Source organism: Phocoena phocoena, chromosome 18, assembly GCF_963924675.1.
Source record: "Phocoena phocoena chromosome 18, mPhoPho1.1, whole genome shotgun sequence".
Lineage (NCBI taxonomy): Eukaryota > Metazoa > Chordata > Mammalia > Artiodactyla > Phocoenidae > Phocoena > Phocoena phocoena.
Window position 1 is genome coordinate 9,091,917 of NC_089236.1, and position 14,715 is coordinate 9,106,631.

The window sequence follows — 14,715 nt, forward strand, 5'->3', positions numbered from 1 at the left end:
AGCAGCCGAATAGCATAAGTGTGTAGATCATATGTTGAACAGTGTGATGTATGAGACGGTAACCAAAAATAACTTTGTTTTTGACTCTCACTGTCCCTTTAAATTTTATTTAGTGGGGGCTTCTGTCCTTTGCCTGTTCATAAAAACTTGGGAGGGTCTCATGACATTCCTGTTCAGTCTACATGAAATAAAATACAATCTCAATTCAGTTACAATGTTTTATTCCCTTCCACTTTGTGGTATTTTCCTTTAAATTATCTTAAAATAATTAACAAGTTTCCAAATCAAAGAGGGAATTCTCATTCATGTGTGGTGAGGGATGAAGAAGAAACAGAATGGAGGAGGATAGTACTCTAAAGTGGAATTCTAGTGAAAGGAGAATTCATAGTCTCTTATTAATATTCACTTTATACTGAGAATTGTAGTAGATATTATAAAGTTAGAAAGAAAATACAAAGCTGTGTTTAACTTTTGGCTGTTTATAATTCTGCCTATTTTACCAGGAAGACTCTTAGATATAATAATCAGTACATGTTTCATTGGCTTCCTCATTATTCCTTCTAATTAAGATAGTTTTTATTCTTTCTTAGTAATGTAGCCCTTCTACTTCATGTAACTAAATTGATTTGCTCAGTGTCACTCAAAGTGACTCTGTAGTTTGCAGTATTGTACTTTTCTTTTCTTTTTTTTTTTTTTTTTTTTTTTTTGCGGTACGCGGGCCTCTCACTGTTGTGGCCTCTCCTGTTGCGGAGCACAGGCTCCGGACGCGCAGGCTCAGCGGCCATGGCTCACGGGCCCAGCTGCTCCGTGGCATGTGGGATCTTCCCGGACTGGGGCACGAACCCGCGTCCCCTGCATCTGCAGGTGGACTCCCAACCACTGTGCCGCCACCAGGGAAACCCTGCAGTATTGTACTTTGTTGGTGATGTTTCTTTTTCATGTGGATCAACTTCTAGTAAGGCCAGCACCGCCTCTTTCCCCCCAAATTGAAAAACAATAGAAATCTTATGTTTCTAGTCAGATCTATTAAGTTCCAAATATTTGAGAATTAGCTCTTGTACGCTATTCTATTATTCTTTGTCTCTCCTTCCTTTTCGAAAGCTCCTTCTCAATAGGGACAGTTTATTTGTTTATTTTTTGATTTGTTGCTTTCACCCCACTGTTTCTCTAGCTCAGTATTTTATGTAGAGTTGCTCAGGGACTTTTTTTTTAATAACACCTGATGGAATGAATAACTAGTATTCTTAGAAACATCCTTTATACATGTGACTTTACAGAGTGTATTACGTGCACCACGATGTGATGAACACATTCATTCACTGAAATACTACCCTGATGCAACAAATAACTAGCACTCTTGGAAAATTTTTGTACCTGTCAGTGGCATCTTCATTGTCTTCATCCAGTGTCTTCCCAGTGGCTTCATGACTATGCCTTATAATCCTCAGGGTTAACGATTTTAGGAATACCTCAGTTCAATCAGAATTATATACTTAATTGTCAACTTTTTGTTTGAGATAGGCTAAACATGTGAAAACCAACATTTCCAGATTAGTTTCCTTTTTTAAACTTAGTTGTCCTGTTCTTTGAGTACTTAAGAGAAACAAAATATCTCTGTGTCCCAAAAGGTTGGTGTAGCAGTCATCTGTTTTTGTTTTGGAGGCTGACAAAACAGGACAAGGGAAGAGGCAACGACAGTGGAGTATGACTTCACTTCTACCTTTCATTTGGTTCATCTGGAGTTTAAACATGGCTAAAGAAGGAGCATATAGTGGTGGTCAGGGCGTGGGCCGAGAGCATGAATGGGTTATGATTACTTAACTTTCTAAAGAATACAGTGAAGATTATTGTTAGGAGATTTCTTTTTTTTTTTTTGCTATTTACTAATTGTTTAAAATTAAAAGACTTTTTTAAAAGAGTAGTTTTGGGTTTACAGAAAAATGAGCAGAAAGTACAGAGTTTACATATACCCTTACCCTCTCCCCATTTCCCTTATTATTTACATCTTGTTTTAGTGTGGTATACTTGGTACAGGAGGTTCTAATTTTGCATGTTTTTGTGTGATTTACAGACAGATGCCAGTGTCAAGGCCATATTTTCAAAAGTGATGGTTATAACAAGTAAGTTATTTCAAATATTATATGTAAACTTTAAGGTTTATTTGAAACATTTCTTTCAGATAATATAAAGTGTTTCTTGGAGTTCCATTTTAGGCTATGATAATATAGGAAAATATTAAAGTTTTTTGATTGATTTTTTTTTTTTCCCCCAACACGCTCAGCTTTCCTTTTTTTTTCTGATTTTCATTTATTTTGCATACTATACAGGATTATTTTGTGTGTTGATACGAGCAAAAGCTGGGTTTTATTACATAAATTTATTTTTGAGAATACATTCAAATTACTGTGTAACCTTGCTGTTAAAAACTGCATGTGTGCTTTGGTATTGCTTGGTCTAATGTGACTCTATCTGAAGCTAATTTCATCCTGAGCTGAATTTTACAGTGAAAGATGTACCTAATAACTACAAGAGAGCTTCTTTGAAAAAAAAGTTAATTTGCTTTTTTACTTTCAGTGATTTTAAATAAAATGTTATTTAATTGCCTTTAACAGTAAATACTAAAGTATTGTGTAGCACATCTCCTTTGTTCAGGGCAGGGGTAGGAAAAAGTAGCGGTTTTTGTAGGTTAATTGCTTTTCCTGTCACCTCAGGGATCACTGTGTATAGCATATGGATGGAGGGAAAATCAGGAACACCTGGAGGAATGCTTCTACTGAGCTTCCATGTGGTAGTAATGAAGAGTTCTTAGACGGATTTTTGAGACGTTAACAAATATTCCGAGATGTGTGTGGAAGTAATGCTAAGACACCAAAGAGAACAGTAACCTAATTCACTGGGTATTAGACTAAGTGATAGAAGTTTTAGCATGAGTAGAAATTTCCCCAAAAGACCAAAATGTCTTTTAGTCCTGAGCAGTTAAACATAAATTAGTTTTCAGTCCCTTTGGATAACTTAAAGCAAGTGATTTTGTGCTATTGCTTTTTAACAACTATTTCTCTGGTTGTTTGGCTGCAGACACTGTCCCCTAAAGGAGATCGTCTCCTATATTCTTTCTTTTTTTTAACCCCCTATCCATTTTCTTCCAACAAGTACAGTATTTCCCAAATTCTGTTGTGAAGAATGCCAGTATCCTGCAGGTGTTAATAGTATCATCAGAAAAAAGAGTTCCATGGTCTAGTACGTTTGTAGAATCCTGAATTAAAGGGGTTTTCTGTTGTTGTTTTTCCCTTCCTCCCTGTCTCCATCTCTGTCCTTCCCTCCTTTCTCTCCCTCCCCCTCCCTCTATCCCCATTTCACTTTCTTTTTGTTTTGTTTCTTAAATGGTATGCTTTATTGTAGCCTTTAATATGATGCCTATATGTTATGGAGGGGCTGTAAAGTGACATTTTCCAAAACTGTTGACAAACAGTACAGTAGAATTTTTGTATTCTAGAAATATGGAAATGTCATACAGTCAAGTAGTTAGGAGGAAAATTTGTTCTTACTGTATTCAGTCATCTAGCCAAGACTTAAAATGGAATTTCAGAGTTGTATATGAACTTGAAGACTGCATTTACTGTATTCATATTTTAAGATTCAACACATTTCTACTACTTTTATTAGAGTCCATAGTTCTATATTATAATTTCTGTTATTAGAAGGATCCTACCTAGTCTTGTTCTCCCTCACAGTTGTGAGTAGCCAGAAAAAAAAGATTCTAGGATGAATATTTTATTAGCTTTCATAAGTGTTTTGATACATGATGTATTAGGAGAGTAGTATAAAACTCATCTATGATTCTACAAGAACTCATCCTTTCTCATGTGATAATGGCCTACCGAGCAGTAACACCTGGAACGTGTTGCTCAGTATGTGTTGGTGCCAAGTAGCATGCGTGCGTGTGTGCATTATCTCTGGATGGTTTAACAGTAAACAGTGCAGTACAGGAAAATGGTTTCTTCTAGGTAAAACTGATTGATCTTCATCTCTTACTCTGAATTGCAAAAGAACAATGTATACAACAAGCTCAAGGGATAGTAATAAAATTGGTATTACTCAGGTAGACATGTAATGCCTTTAAGTATTATAAGGAGTTATTTAGAAATAGCCGGTTTGGTCTTTCTCTGCATAGATGGTCCTTCACAATGATCTTATTTTATGTTTCTAGGAAACAGATTTTTATTTGTTATTGAAGGTGCTCTACAATTTTTATCACATTAAATTAAATGAATTTGTAAGTTAGGATTATTCATCAAAGTAATAAAAAGAATGAAAAATGTTGATCTCATTTATTATTTTGATAAATTTCTAAAATTGTATTTTAATTGAATTTTAATTTAATTTAAGGAAATTTGCCAGATCCTGGTAAGGCTCAGGATTTCATGAAGAAATTCACACAGGTGTTAGAAGATGATGAGAAAATAAGAAAACAGTTAGAAGTACTTGTTAGTCCAACATGCTCCTGCAAACAGGCTGAAGGTTGTGTGGTAAGGAGAGAAATTTAAAAAGAGCTCATGTTTGGAGAAACCTCCAAATCTTTTTTTGTCCCCTTTTGTAATTCGTTACGTAAAATTTAGAAAATATCACAAAAATAACAATACAATTAAACTGTAATTCCTCTATAGAGACAGTGGTTAATATTATGGTGTATGTTTATATTATACATGTATCTTTGTACATTTTACTTTCTCGTTAATTAGTCTTTTGCAGTATTATATTTGTAGCAACATAGCACACCATTGAATACGTGTACCATAATTTATTGAACGGCCCACTTGCGTTACACATTTAAATTTTTTCCCAGTTTTTGATTAATGTAAAGAATACTTAATCTTTATAGCTAAGTAATTTTACACAGTCTTGATTTCATTTCTTTAGGATAAATTCGTTATTGGCCAGTTATCACTGTTGGGAACAAGCAAAACTCAAAACAAAAACATGATTATTTTGATAGGATTTGTAAAATTGGTTGCTAGTCATCTGACCATTTTTTCTCCTTCAGTATATTAGCTATTCTTATTTCTCTTGTAAATTGTGTGTTTTTTAGTCTTTGCCTGTTTTTCTGGAATATTTATCTTTATCTCATTTGTTAGTATGTCATGGCACTGTATGTTAATTAAGCTGCAGATATAGTTTTCTGTCTGTTGTAGTTTTCCCTTTTCATTTTATTTATGATGTCCTTTACATACTATAGTTTTGTTATCTCGCTAAGTCTATCAGCAGTCTCCTCAGGGTTTTTGCCTTTGGAGTCCTGCTTATGAAATCCCATGCTATTGCAGGTCAATGAAAATGTTAACTGATGTCAGTATTTTTTTTTTTAATATTTATTTATTTATTTACGTTGTGCTCAGTCTTAGTTGCAGCACGTGGGCTCCTTAGTTGCGGCTTGAAGGCCCCTTAGATGTGGCATGCGAACTTTTAGTTGCGGCATGCATGTAGGATCTAGTTCCCTGACCAGGGATTGAACCTGGGCCCCCTGCATTGGGAGCACGAAGTCTTAACCACTGCGCCACCAGGGAAGTCCCTGATGTCAGTATTTCTTAATTTTTTTTATTTTTTGCGGTACGCGGGCCTCTCACTGTTGTGGCCTCTCCCGTTGCGGAGCACAGGCTCTGGACGCGCAGGCTCAGCGGCCATGGCTCACGGAGCCTAGCCGCTCCGCGGCATGTGGGATCTTCCTGGACCGGGGCACGAACCCATGTCCCCTGCATCGGCAGGCGGACTCTCAACCACTGCGCCACCAGGGAAGCCCAGTATTTCTTAATCTGTTGCCCATGCATCGTCCTAAATTCTTTTTTAAAAAAGATGATTTTTGGCTCTACGCCAGGTTGACTAAATGAGAATCTTCACAGTGAGACCCAGGAATCTGTAGTTTTAATGGGCTCCCCTAATAATTTTGCTTGTTGAAGTTTGTGTATCCACTGACCCTTGGTTTTATTCTTTCGTATTTGTTTTCATCGTTTTGGAATATTTTTGGTGTAAGGTGTGAGATAGGGATTAACTCTGCTTTTATTCTAAATGTCTGTTCAGGTATTTCAATATAACAATATATTGAATAATCTACCTTTTTCCTACTTACTTGAAATATTACCTTTCTTCTATGCTAAATTCTTAGTCTATTCCTATTGATTTGTTTATTCCAGCACCAATACTATGTGGTTTTAATTATTATAGGTTCTTAACATTTTAATGTAATGAATTATTTAAAAATACTTTTTTAATATTTTAAAAATCTACATTACAGCGAGAAATAACTAAGAAGTTGGGCAACCCCAAACAGCCTACAAATCCTTTTCTGGAAATGATCAAGTTTCTCTTGGAGAGGATAGCACCTGTGCACATAGATACTGAATCTATCAGGTATTTGTATATTAAAATATTGAATTTTCATTACTATTAATTCATTCATGCTTTAGTAGTCAATCATTATTGGGTACCTGCGCTCATTATTGAGTAAGGCACTCATAGTATAGGTTTATGGATATACATAATGACTATACCCTAATCTGTAGATATCTGTAAATAGATCTATTCATATATATGTATATGTTTGTATATATACATACACTCCTCTGTATATATATATGTATGTATTTAGTTTTTCTTGTTATATATTTTAATTTAGGTACTCTTTCAACTTGGATGAGAATTTGTCAATCCAAGCCTAGTTTTTGTCTATTACTAGTATACTAGTTAGTTAGCTTGCATAGGTTAACTAATAGAAACAAATTGCAGTTCTGTTCTCAGGAAAAGAAAACTAAGTGAATATGTTGTAAAACAGCATATGATGCATTTTCACAGATATCTGAGAACTGAAAATGTTATTTTTAAAACAACCTTCATTTAAAGTTTCAGGTTTGAAACTTTATCACCTGAGTGTGATATCTTGGAAAATACTTTCTATTTATATCTGTACTTGGTTTTGTAAAATGTGGGAAGAGCTCTTTTCTTTTCTATTTATTTATTTCTTTTTAGTTTTTATTTTATTTTATTTTATTTTATTTTATTTTAATTAATTAATTAATTTATTTTTGGCTGCACCATGTGGCATGCGGGATCTTAGTTCCCTGTCCAGGGATCGAACCTGTGCCCCTTGCATTGGGAGTACAGAGTCTTAACCACTGGACCGCCAGCGAAGTCCCCGTTTCTTTTTTTTATTTTTTTTTTATAGCTTTTCCTTAAATCTTTCAACTGGTTGAAAAAAGAAAGTACTTATAAAATATATATATATAGCATACTGATTTATTAGTGATCAGTAGTACCTTTCAGAGCTTTATTGGATTCTAAAATAATAATAATGGTACACTCTATACTCAGTAAAGCCCCTTTGGGTTTTTTTTTTTTTTTTTTTGAGGAGGGCATAGGGTGTAGCTTTTCACTTGTGACCCTCCATAGAGTAGGGAGACAGACCCTACTTTGGATGCCCATTTGTCACTTTGGACTCCTCTTGCATCATTTTTCATTTGAAGAAAGGGTTCTTCAGTTTGAAAAACAAAAGGAAACAGAACAAAAAACCAGAACCTCTATATTAGTACAAGGAAGAATCTGAATCAGACTGAAATTCATTAATTAAATAAATAATCCCATGCCTGCTACAATATATTTGAAGTGATGCTAGTTAGATATTGGCAAAGCATATTTTCTGCTTTTCATCAGCCTTCTGTTGAGTAAGGGAATAGAGTTTTAATCAGGAAATTATATTATAGTTCTATAAAATTGGTGCAGATAGTGCTCAGAGGACTGAAAGATTTCTCAAAGGGGGTAGTATTTGACCTAAGAGGAAGAATGGGGTAAGATTGTATTTCTACAGAAAAGGGAGGAGTATTCTAGGTATTGAGATTAATATAAGCCAAGCTAACTGGCATAGGAAAGAACAAAGATATTTAGAAAATGATTGCCATCTATTTAAAGTACAATATGGAGAAGTGTAAAAGTGTTATGAGGTGATTCTGAAAAAGCATTTGGGGGGCTTCCCTGGTGGCGCAGTGGTTGAGAGTCCACCTGCCGATGCAGGGGACGCGGGTTCGTGCCCCGGTCTGGGAAGATCCCACATGCCGCGGAGCGGCTGGGCCCATGAGCCATGGCCGCTGAGCCTGCGCGTCCAGAGCCTGTGCTCCGCAACGGGAGAGGCCACAACAGTGAGAGGCCCGTGTACCACAAAAAAAAAAAAAAAAAAAAAAAGCATTTGGGATCAGATTGTGGAAAGGCTATAAGATCTAACTTTAGAGCTTTTACTTTGTTCTTGCTTTGTTGAGAGCCAGGAATGATTGATGATGGATAGGAGGAGGGAAGTCAAAAAGGTAGACTGCTAAGGTGTTGTTATAGTTGTCTGTGGATGGTGGTAGTGGGATGGAAGGGAAAGAACATATTTGAGGAAGGTTTTAAAAGAACAATGTAAAAAATGGGTCATCTTACTGGAAATGGGGAATAAAAGGGAGGAGTCACAAGTATACGGGGTCAAGTCCAGATGATGAATAGTATTACCATGAAAAGAATGAAAGGAGCTGGTAAGAAAGGATGCGCTGCTTATTTAGTTTTTTTTTAATCAAGGCAAATTAAATTTAAAGTGAAACTGTGAGAATAGATAGTTCCCTGAGCAAGATTATGTAGAAAAAAGCTAAAAAGATCAAAAGATCATGGACAGAACCTTGAAATTTTTTTTTAACAGTAGAAAAATTACAGAAAGGTAAGAAAACCAGGTTATTGCAGTATTTTGAAACTTAAGATAGAAAAAGTTTCCAGCAGTAATATGTGCGATGAACAGAAAGACTGAGGACCAAAACAGGTCTTTGACTTTAGCAGTTAGTAGGTCATGGTGTTACAGAAGAAGTGTTCAAACATAAATAATAGTAACAGGTAGTAGCTATTAGTGCTTATAATGTGCCTGGGCTGATTCTCTGTGTTTTACGTGTTTTAACTTACTTCTTAACTTTATAAGGCAAGAAATATTTTTATTCCCATTTTACAGGTAAGGAACAGTGAGCTACACAGGTGTTTGAGTAACTTTCCCACTGCTGGGAAATAGCTAGTGGCATTTAAACTGAGGAAGTCTGGCTCCAGCACCCTCTTGCTTTAGCCACCACACTGCAGAAAAATTCCACTTTTGTTCCCCACCAGTAGTCAATGAGTGTCCAATTCACCTAACTCTTCCTGATAGTGACTTAACCTTTTTAGTCTTTGCCTTTTTATAGGTGAATGATGGTACTACTTTTTACAAAAAACAGTGAATAAAATTGAACATTTTTTCCCTATGTGTTTTTTGGCTAATTGTGTTTCTTCTTATTCTTCTGTGAGTGGCTTAGAGGAATTGTCTTATTGATTATATGAATGCTTTATAAAGTAAGGCTAGTAACACAGTTTGATTACCTTCTAATTTGTGCTTGACATTAATAAATATTAAATTATATAATCTATTATTTGTTTCCTTTATGATTTCTTTCTGCCTTTGGTATCATATCAGATGGTTATGTTTTTTACATTCAGTCTTTAATTGGTCTGGAACTCATTTCGTTGTAAGGTGGAGATAGAGATCCATCCTTTTTTAAAATCCTGATAAAAGTATCAGCTCCATTTATTGAAAAATTGATTCCTTCCCATTTGATTCGAGATGTTCCCTCATTATAGCATAAATTCTTATATTTGGGGTCTTACTGGATTTTTGCCTTGGTTTCTTTGTCTTTTGAGGCTTTTATGATACATTTTTATCTCATTGAGAAAATTCTTTCATCCCTCCTCCCCTAAAATGTACTAGATGTTCCCAAACATTAATTAATTTTTCCAGATGAGCTATAGAATGTGTCTGTTGAATCTTGTCCTACACCAAGTTGTGTTCCTCTGAGATGTAGTGAAAAATACCATTTGTGTAATACTGTGTTTCCATGCTTGTCTTGATTTTTTCAAATCTTTATGCTCCCTTAATATAATTTCAGAAGTTATGTACAGATTCTGTGCATTTAAAACTTTTAAAAATAAGTTTATTCATTCATTTATTTATTGGCTGTGTTGGGTCTTCGTTGCTGCACGTGGGCTTTCTCTAGTTGTGGTGAGCGGGGACTACTCTTTGTTGCCATGCGCGGGCTTCTCATTGCGGTGGCTTCTTTTGTTGTGGAGCACTGGCTCTAGGTGTGCAGGGTTCAGTAGTTGTGGCTCGCAGGCTCTAGAGCACAGGCTCAGTAGTTGTGGTGCACGGGCTTAGTTACTCTGCGGCATGTGGGATCTTCCTGGACCAGGGCTTGAACCCGTGTCCCCTGCATTGGCAGGCAGATTCTTAACCACTATGCCATCAGAGAAGCCCCTAAAACTTTTTATTCCTAGTTATTTTGTATATTTTGGCTTATCATTATAAATAGATTTCTTCTACCTCTCACCCGCCTGTATTTTTTAGGTGGCTTTGGCTAATACAGAACAGCACAGTCGATATTTAGTGTTTTATTGGTGTCACCTCACTGAACTATCAGTATTTTGTAATAGTTTTTCAGTTGATTCTCTTTGGTTTTCCAGGTGGATGCTTTTTCTCATAGATTTTTTTACATCACTGGCTCTTGTTCTTTGGTTACTAGCTCAGTTGTACCTCTTCAGGAATGCCTTTCCTGACTGCCCTGGTTAACCAAGAGTCTTGTCTTCTTGTCTTGGCCTTCTTTCTAGTCCTATTGTTCCCTGATTTTAATGTATTTGTTTGCTTATTTTTGGCCTTTGGCCTTCCCTTGCTAGACTTGAGAGCTTCATGCTCTTACTCATGGAAGAAAATAATGAATTTAATTTTGGGTATATGGTATTTTTCATTCCTATGGGACATCTAGGTAAAAATAAAACCTTGGGACTGATGAAAATATGGAAGAGGATTCAGGCTGAAGATTTTTATTTGGGGTGGTTGGAGCTATGAGAATCAGTTAATCAGGGAAAATGGGCAGAAAAGAACAAAACATCCTCAGAGATACTAATTGTTAAGGGAATGATAAATTTAAGAGGACGCTGCAAGGAAGACAGGTATATTTGACTTGTAGCTTGACCTTAGATTTGAGTACATAATGTTTTTGTAGAAATGTAGATCTACTAAACATTTTAAGGAACATTGAATAATTGAATTTTCTTATATTTTGATATGTATTATGTCTCTAACCTGGTGTCTATTACTTGTTTTTTTGTAAAAAGAACAAATACCTACCAGAGTGAATGATTATTTTCGATAATAGAAAGTGCATTACAAATAATTATTTTAAAATTACATAAGCTTGTTTTTAGAAGAAAATTTCAAAACATTGTGTTTCCTTTTTGATATATTCTGAATGTTCTAGTGAGGATTTATTGTGTGTCTGTTATGTGGCATTTTTACACCTTTCAGGAGGAGGCCTTTCTGGCTTTTATAACAGTCCCAGACACGGTAATATTTGCTAGATGGTTTGAAAGTGCTTAATGTTGCATTTATCCTTTATTTCAATATACGTTTTTCTACTTACTGGAGTAATAATGAACTTTAGATAGTTAGAAAACATCTATTATCATTCACATGTTTAGGCATAAACTTTACACGGAAAATACAAGAATAAAAATATAGCATTAATAAACAGTAAATCAGATAACATTTTGACCTCATTTGAATGGACAAAGGAAAATATCATTTCAAAAAGAAGCTATATTTACTATAGCTTTCTGTTTTGCCATAATGGTTGGGCAACAGCTGTATCAAATTTTATGTGGTTTAGTTGTGGTCTATATAGAAAATATTCAGGATTATTTTTCTTAGACATTGCTAATAGAAGAGTTAAAAAAATGAAAAAAAAATTTTTTTTTCATGTTAGTGCTCTTATAAAGCAAGTGAACAAGTCAATAGATGGAACAGCAGATGATGAAGATGAGGGTGTTCCAACTGATCAAGCCATCAGGGCAGGTCTTGAACTGCTCAAGGTAAATATACTTAAGGTAAAATTAAGTGCCTAATTAGACAGTTGTTAAACATATATAGTTTGGATTTTTTAGACTTGAGATTTGCTTCTTTAGGTTTATAGAACCTGAAGTAAAATTTTCTTAATCATTTTTAGGTAATTTTGAAATTGCATGTTTATTCTAACATGTAAGCTAAATATTCTCAGGTTTAAATTGTATAATATAACCTAGTATTAATTATATTAAGGATTATAATTTGAAGCTTTCATTAGTAAACAAAGAACTTGCTTACCCCTACCACAGGAAGAACCAAAATTTTAAAGTCTGTTTTATGTGTTATTTTGTTAGCTAAAATATACTACTACCTTTTACTGATTACAAAGATATCAGTTAATTGTTGATAACATTGAAAATATAAACTAATAAAGAAGGAAACATTGAGAAGCCTATCATTCATAAATATCTTTTGTTTCCTTTTAATCTTTAGAAAAATGTACACTTTTATATAGTTGAGATCAGACTGAAAATACAATTTCGTATCTTGACTGTTTTCCCATAATAAATTATAAGCATTTTTCTCAGTGTTTTTTGACAGTATTTTTAAGTGTCAAAAAACAGATCTTATTTTAGATGTATGCTTTAAGTTAATTGCCTCTGTTTCCTCATCTATAATGGAGTTAGTAACAGTACTTCCTTCACAGGGACTAAATTAAATCATGTACTTAATGTCTTAGCAGAGTGTCTGGCTCATACTAAAAATAATAATAAACATTTTTTGATTAGTTCATTTTGGAGATATCATAGTGTTCCCAACTACTTTCATATTGTTGGATATTTAGATTTTTCTAATTTTATTACTACTAAGGTAAATAAGATCTCCTGCTAATGTCTTTCTTTCTTTTTTTTTTTTTTTTTTTTTTAAATACTAGAAGGACATTACTGGGTCAAAGAGAATGACCACTTTCAAAATTCTTGGATATATGTGTATTCAAATTCCTTTACAGAGAAATCGTACTCATACAGTATATGTAATTCAGTCAAGAGTGTATGAAGGTGCCTATCTCCTATCTTCACAAATTTGGAATAGTATAAAATTTTAAGAGTTTTACTAATCTGATAAGCGAAAAATAATGCTTTAATTTATGTAATTATTGCTAGTGAGATCCACCTTTCATATGTTGATCATTAGTATCTTCTCTATAGTGAATTCATTGCTTTTATCCTGTGTTCATTTTCTACTGACATCTCAATATTTTGTTTTTTTAACTGACTTAAAGTGTGCTTTTAACTTCCTTGGCTTTTTTATAGGACATATTTGATATATAAAAAAATAAAATGTATTCTGTTTAAGTTATAAAGTATAGTAATAAAATGAATACTAATAGAAAGTAAAAGGAATGCGAACTCAAATTAAATAGAATATTAATACTGTTGAAGTTCACTGAGTGGCTTTTTACCCCACATCTCCCAGGTCTGATTTTCCTGAATTTGGAGTTTATTATTCTCTTAACTATTCTGTATAGATTTTCCATTTATGGCTATATCTCTAAATAACATCACTTATTTTGCTTGTTTCTCAGTCTTATAAATATGGCATTATGCTCATACGTTTTTCTACTACTTGCTTGTTTTTACATTCGAGTCTAATTGTTTATTTTAAGCTTAAAAGTCCTGTCATGTTCAGAGGGGTTTTTATTGTTTGTGATTTTTAAATTTGAAACAACGCAGCTAAAATTTATTTTGAAATTGTGTATTGTAGGGGAGGGTCTAATTTGATTTCCTCCAAATAACTATCCACCTTTACCAGGACTATTTATTAAAAATTAAAATTCCATCCATTCTCATTTATTTTCTGTTACCATCTTTATAATCTATTACACCCTATCTTAAGTGCTTATATACGGTAAGCTCTGTTTATTGCTTTATTTTTTCTTATATTGTTGCTTCTAGTGTTAGTACCATGTTGATTTGATTATTGTAACCTTACAATATCATTTATTGTCTGGTGTTTTACCCGCTTCCCTAGATTACTTTTTTCCGAAAATGTTATTAGCTGGTCTCTTCTAATGATCTTTGTTTAGAATCATAGAGGTATTTTTTTAAAATTCTCTCTTCTCATTTTCCTTTTCTCCTACCTTCATTCTCCACTACCCCCCTCTCCAAACATTAACCAAATCCAGATTATTCTGAGTAGAATTATGGTACATGTAATTTAATTTTGAAGGTAATTGTTTCTTTAGACTGTACAGTCTTCCTACACAAGAACATTTCTGTTATATATTTAAGTAAGTTTTAAATTTTATTTATAGTGCTCTTATTGATTTTTTAGCATAATTATTTTTGTATTTACTTGGATTTGTAGTATTTCTAATATGTAACATTTCAGATTTATAAAGGTGAAAAGGATTACAGATCATTTTTTATGATCATTTTTTAGGTACTCTCATTTACACATCCCATCTCGTTTCATTCTGCTGAAACATTTGAATCTCTCCTGGCTTGTCTGAAAATGGATGATGAAAAAGTAGCAGAAGCTGCACTCCAAATTTTCAAAAACACAGGAAGCAAAATTGAAGAGGATTTCCCACACATCAGATCGTGAGTTGAGATTTTTCTGATAAATATTCTGGAAGACAGAAAACTACTTACTGTTTCTTGATTTATGTAATAGTTGGAATCTTTTAAGTTTTAAGGAAATAATGTCTGGGTTATCTTAAGTCTAAAATATTCAGTTTAGATTCTCATTTCCTGGGAGAAAGCATTGATTGGTTTTACAAGATTCATGAAAATGTA

The 14,715-nt window shown here is 33.9% G+C and overlaps 1 protein-coding gene across 2 annotated transcripts in view; it reads left to right on the forward strand.

The window, feature by feature from the left end:
- Nucleotides 1-14,715, forward strand: part of PDS5B (PDS5 cohesin associated factor B) — a 119,638-nt gene that overhangs the window by 40,759 nt on the left and 64,164 nt on the right. For both annotated transcript variants that reach the window (XM_065895882.1, XM_065895883.1), the window contains exons 14-18: nt 2,072-2,120; nt 4,387-4,526; nt 6,284-6,399; nt 11,838-11,943; nt 14,360-14,520. In XM_065895882.1, the coding sequence (XP_065751954.1) occupies nt 2,072-2,120; nt 4,387-4,526; nt 6,284-6,399; nt 11,838-11,943; nt 14,360-14,520 (572 nt within the window). The remainder of the gene's footprint in view (nt 1-2,071; nt 2,121-4,386; nt 4,527-6,283; nt 6,400-11,837; nt 11,944-14,359; nt 14,521-14,715) is intronic.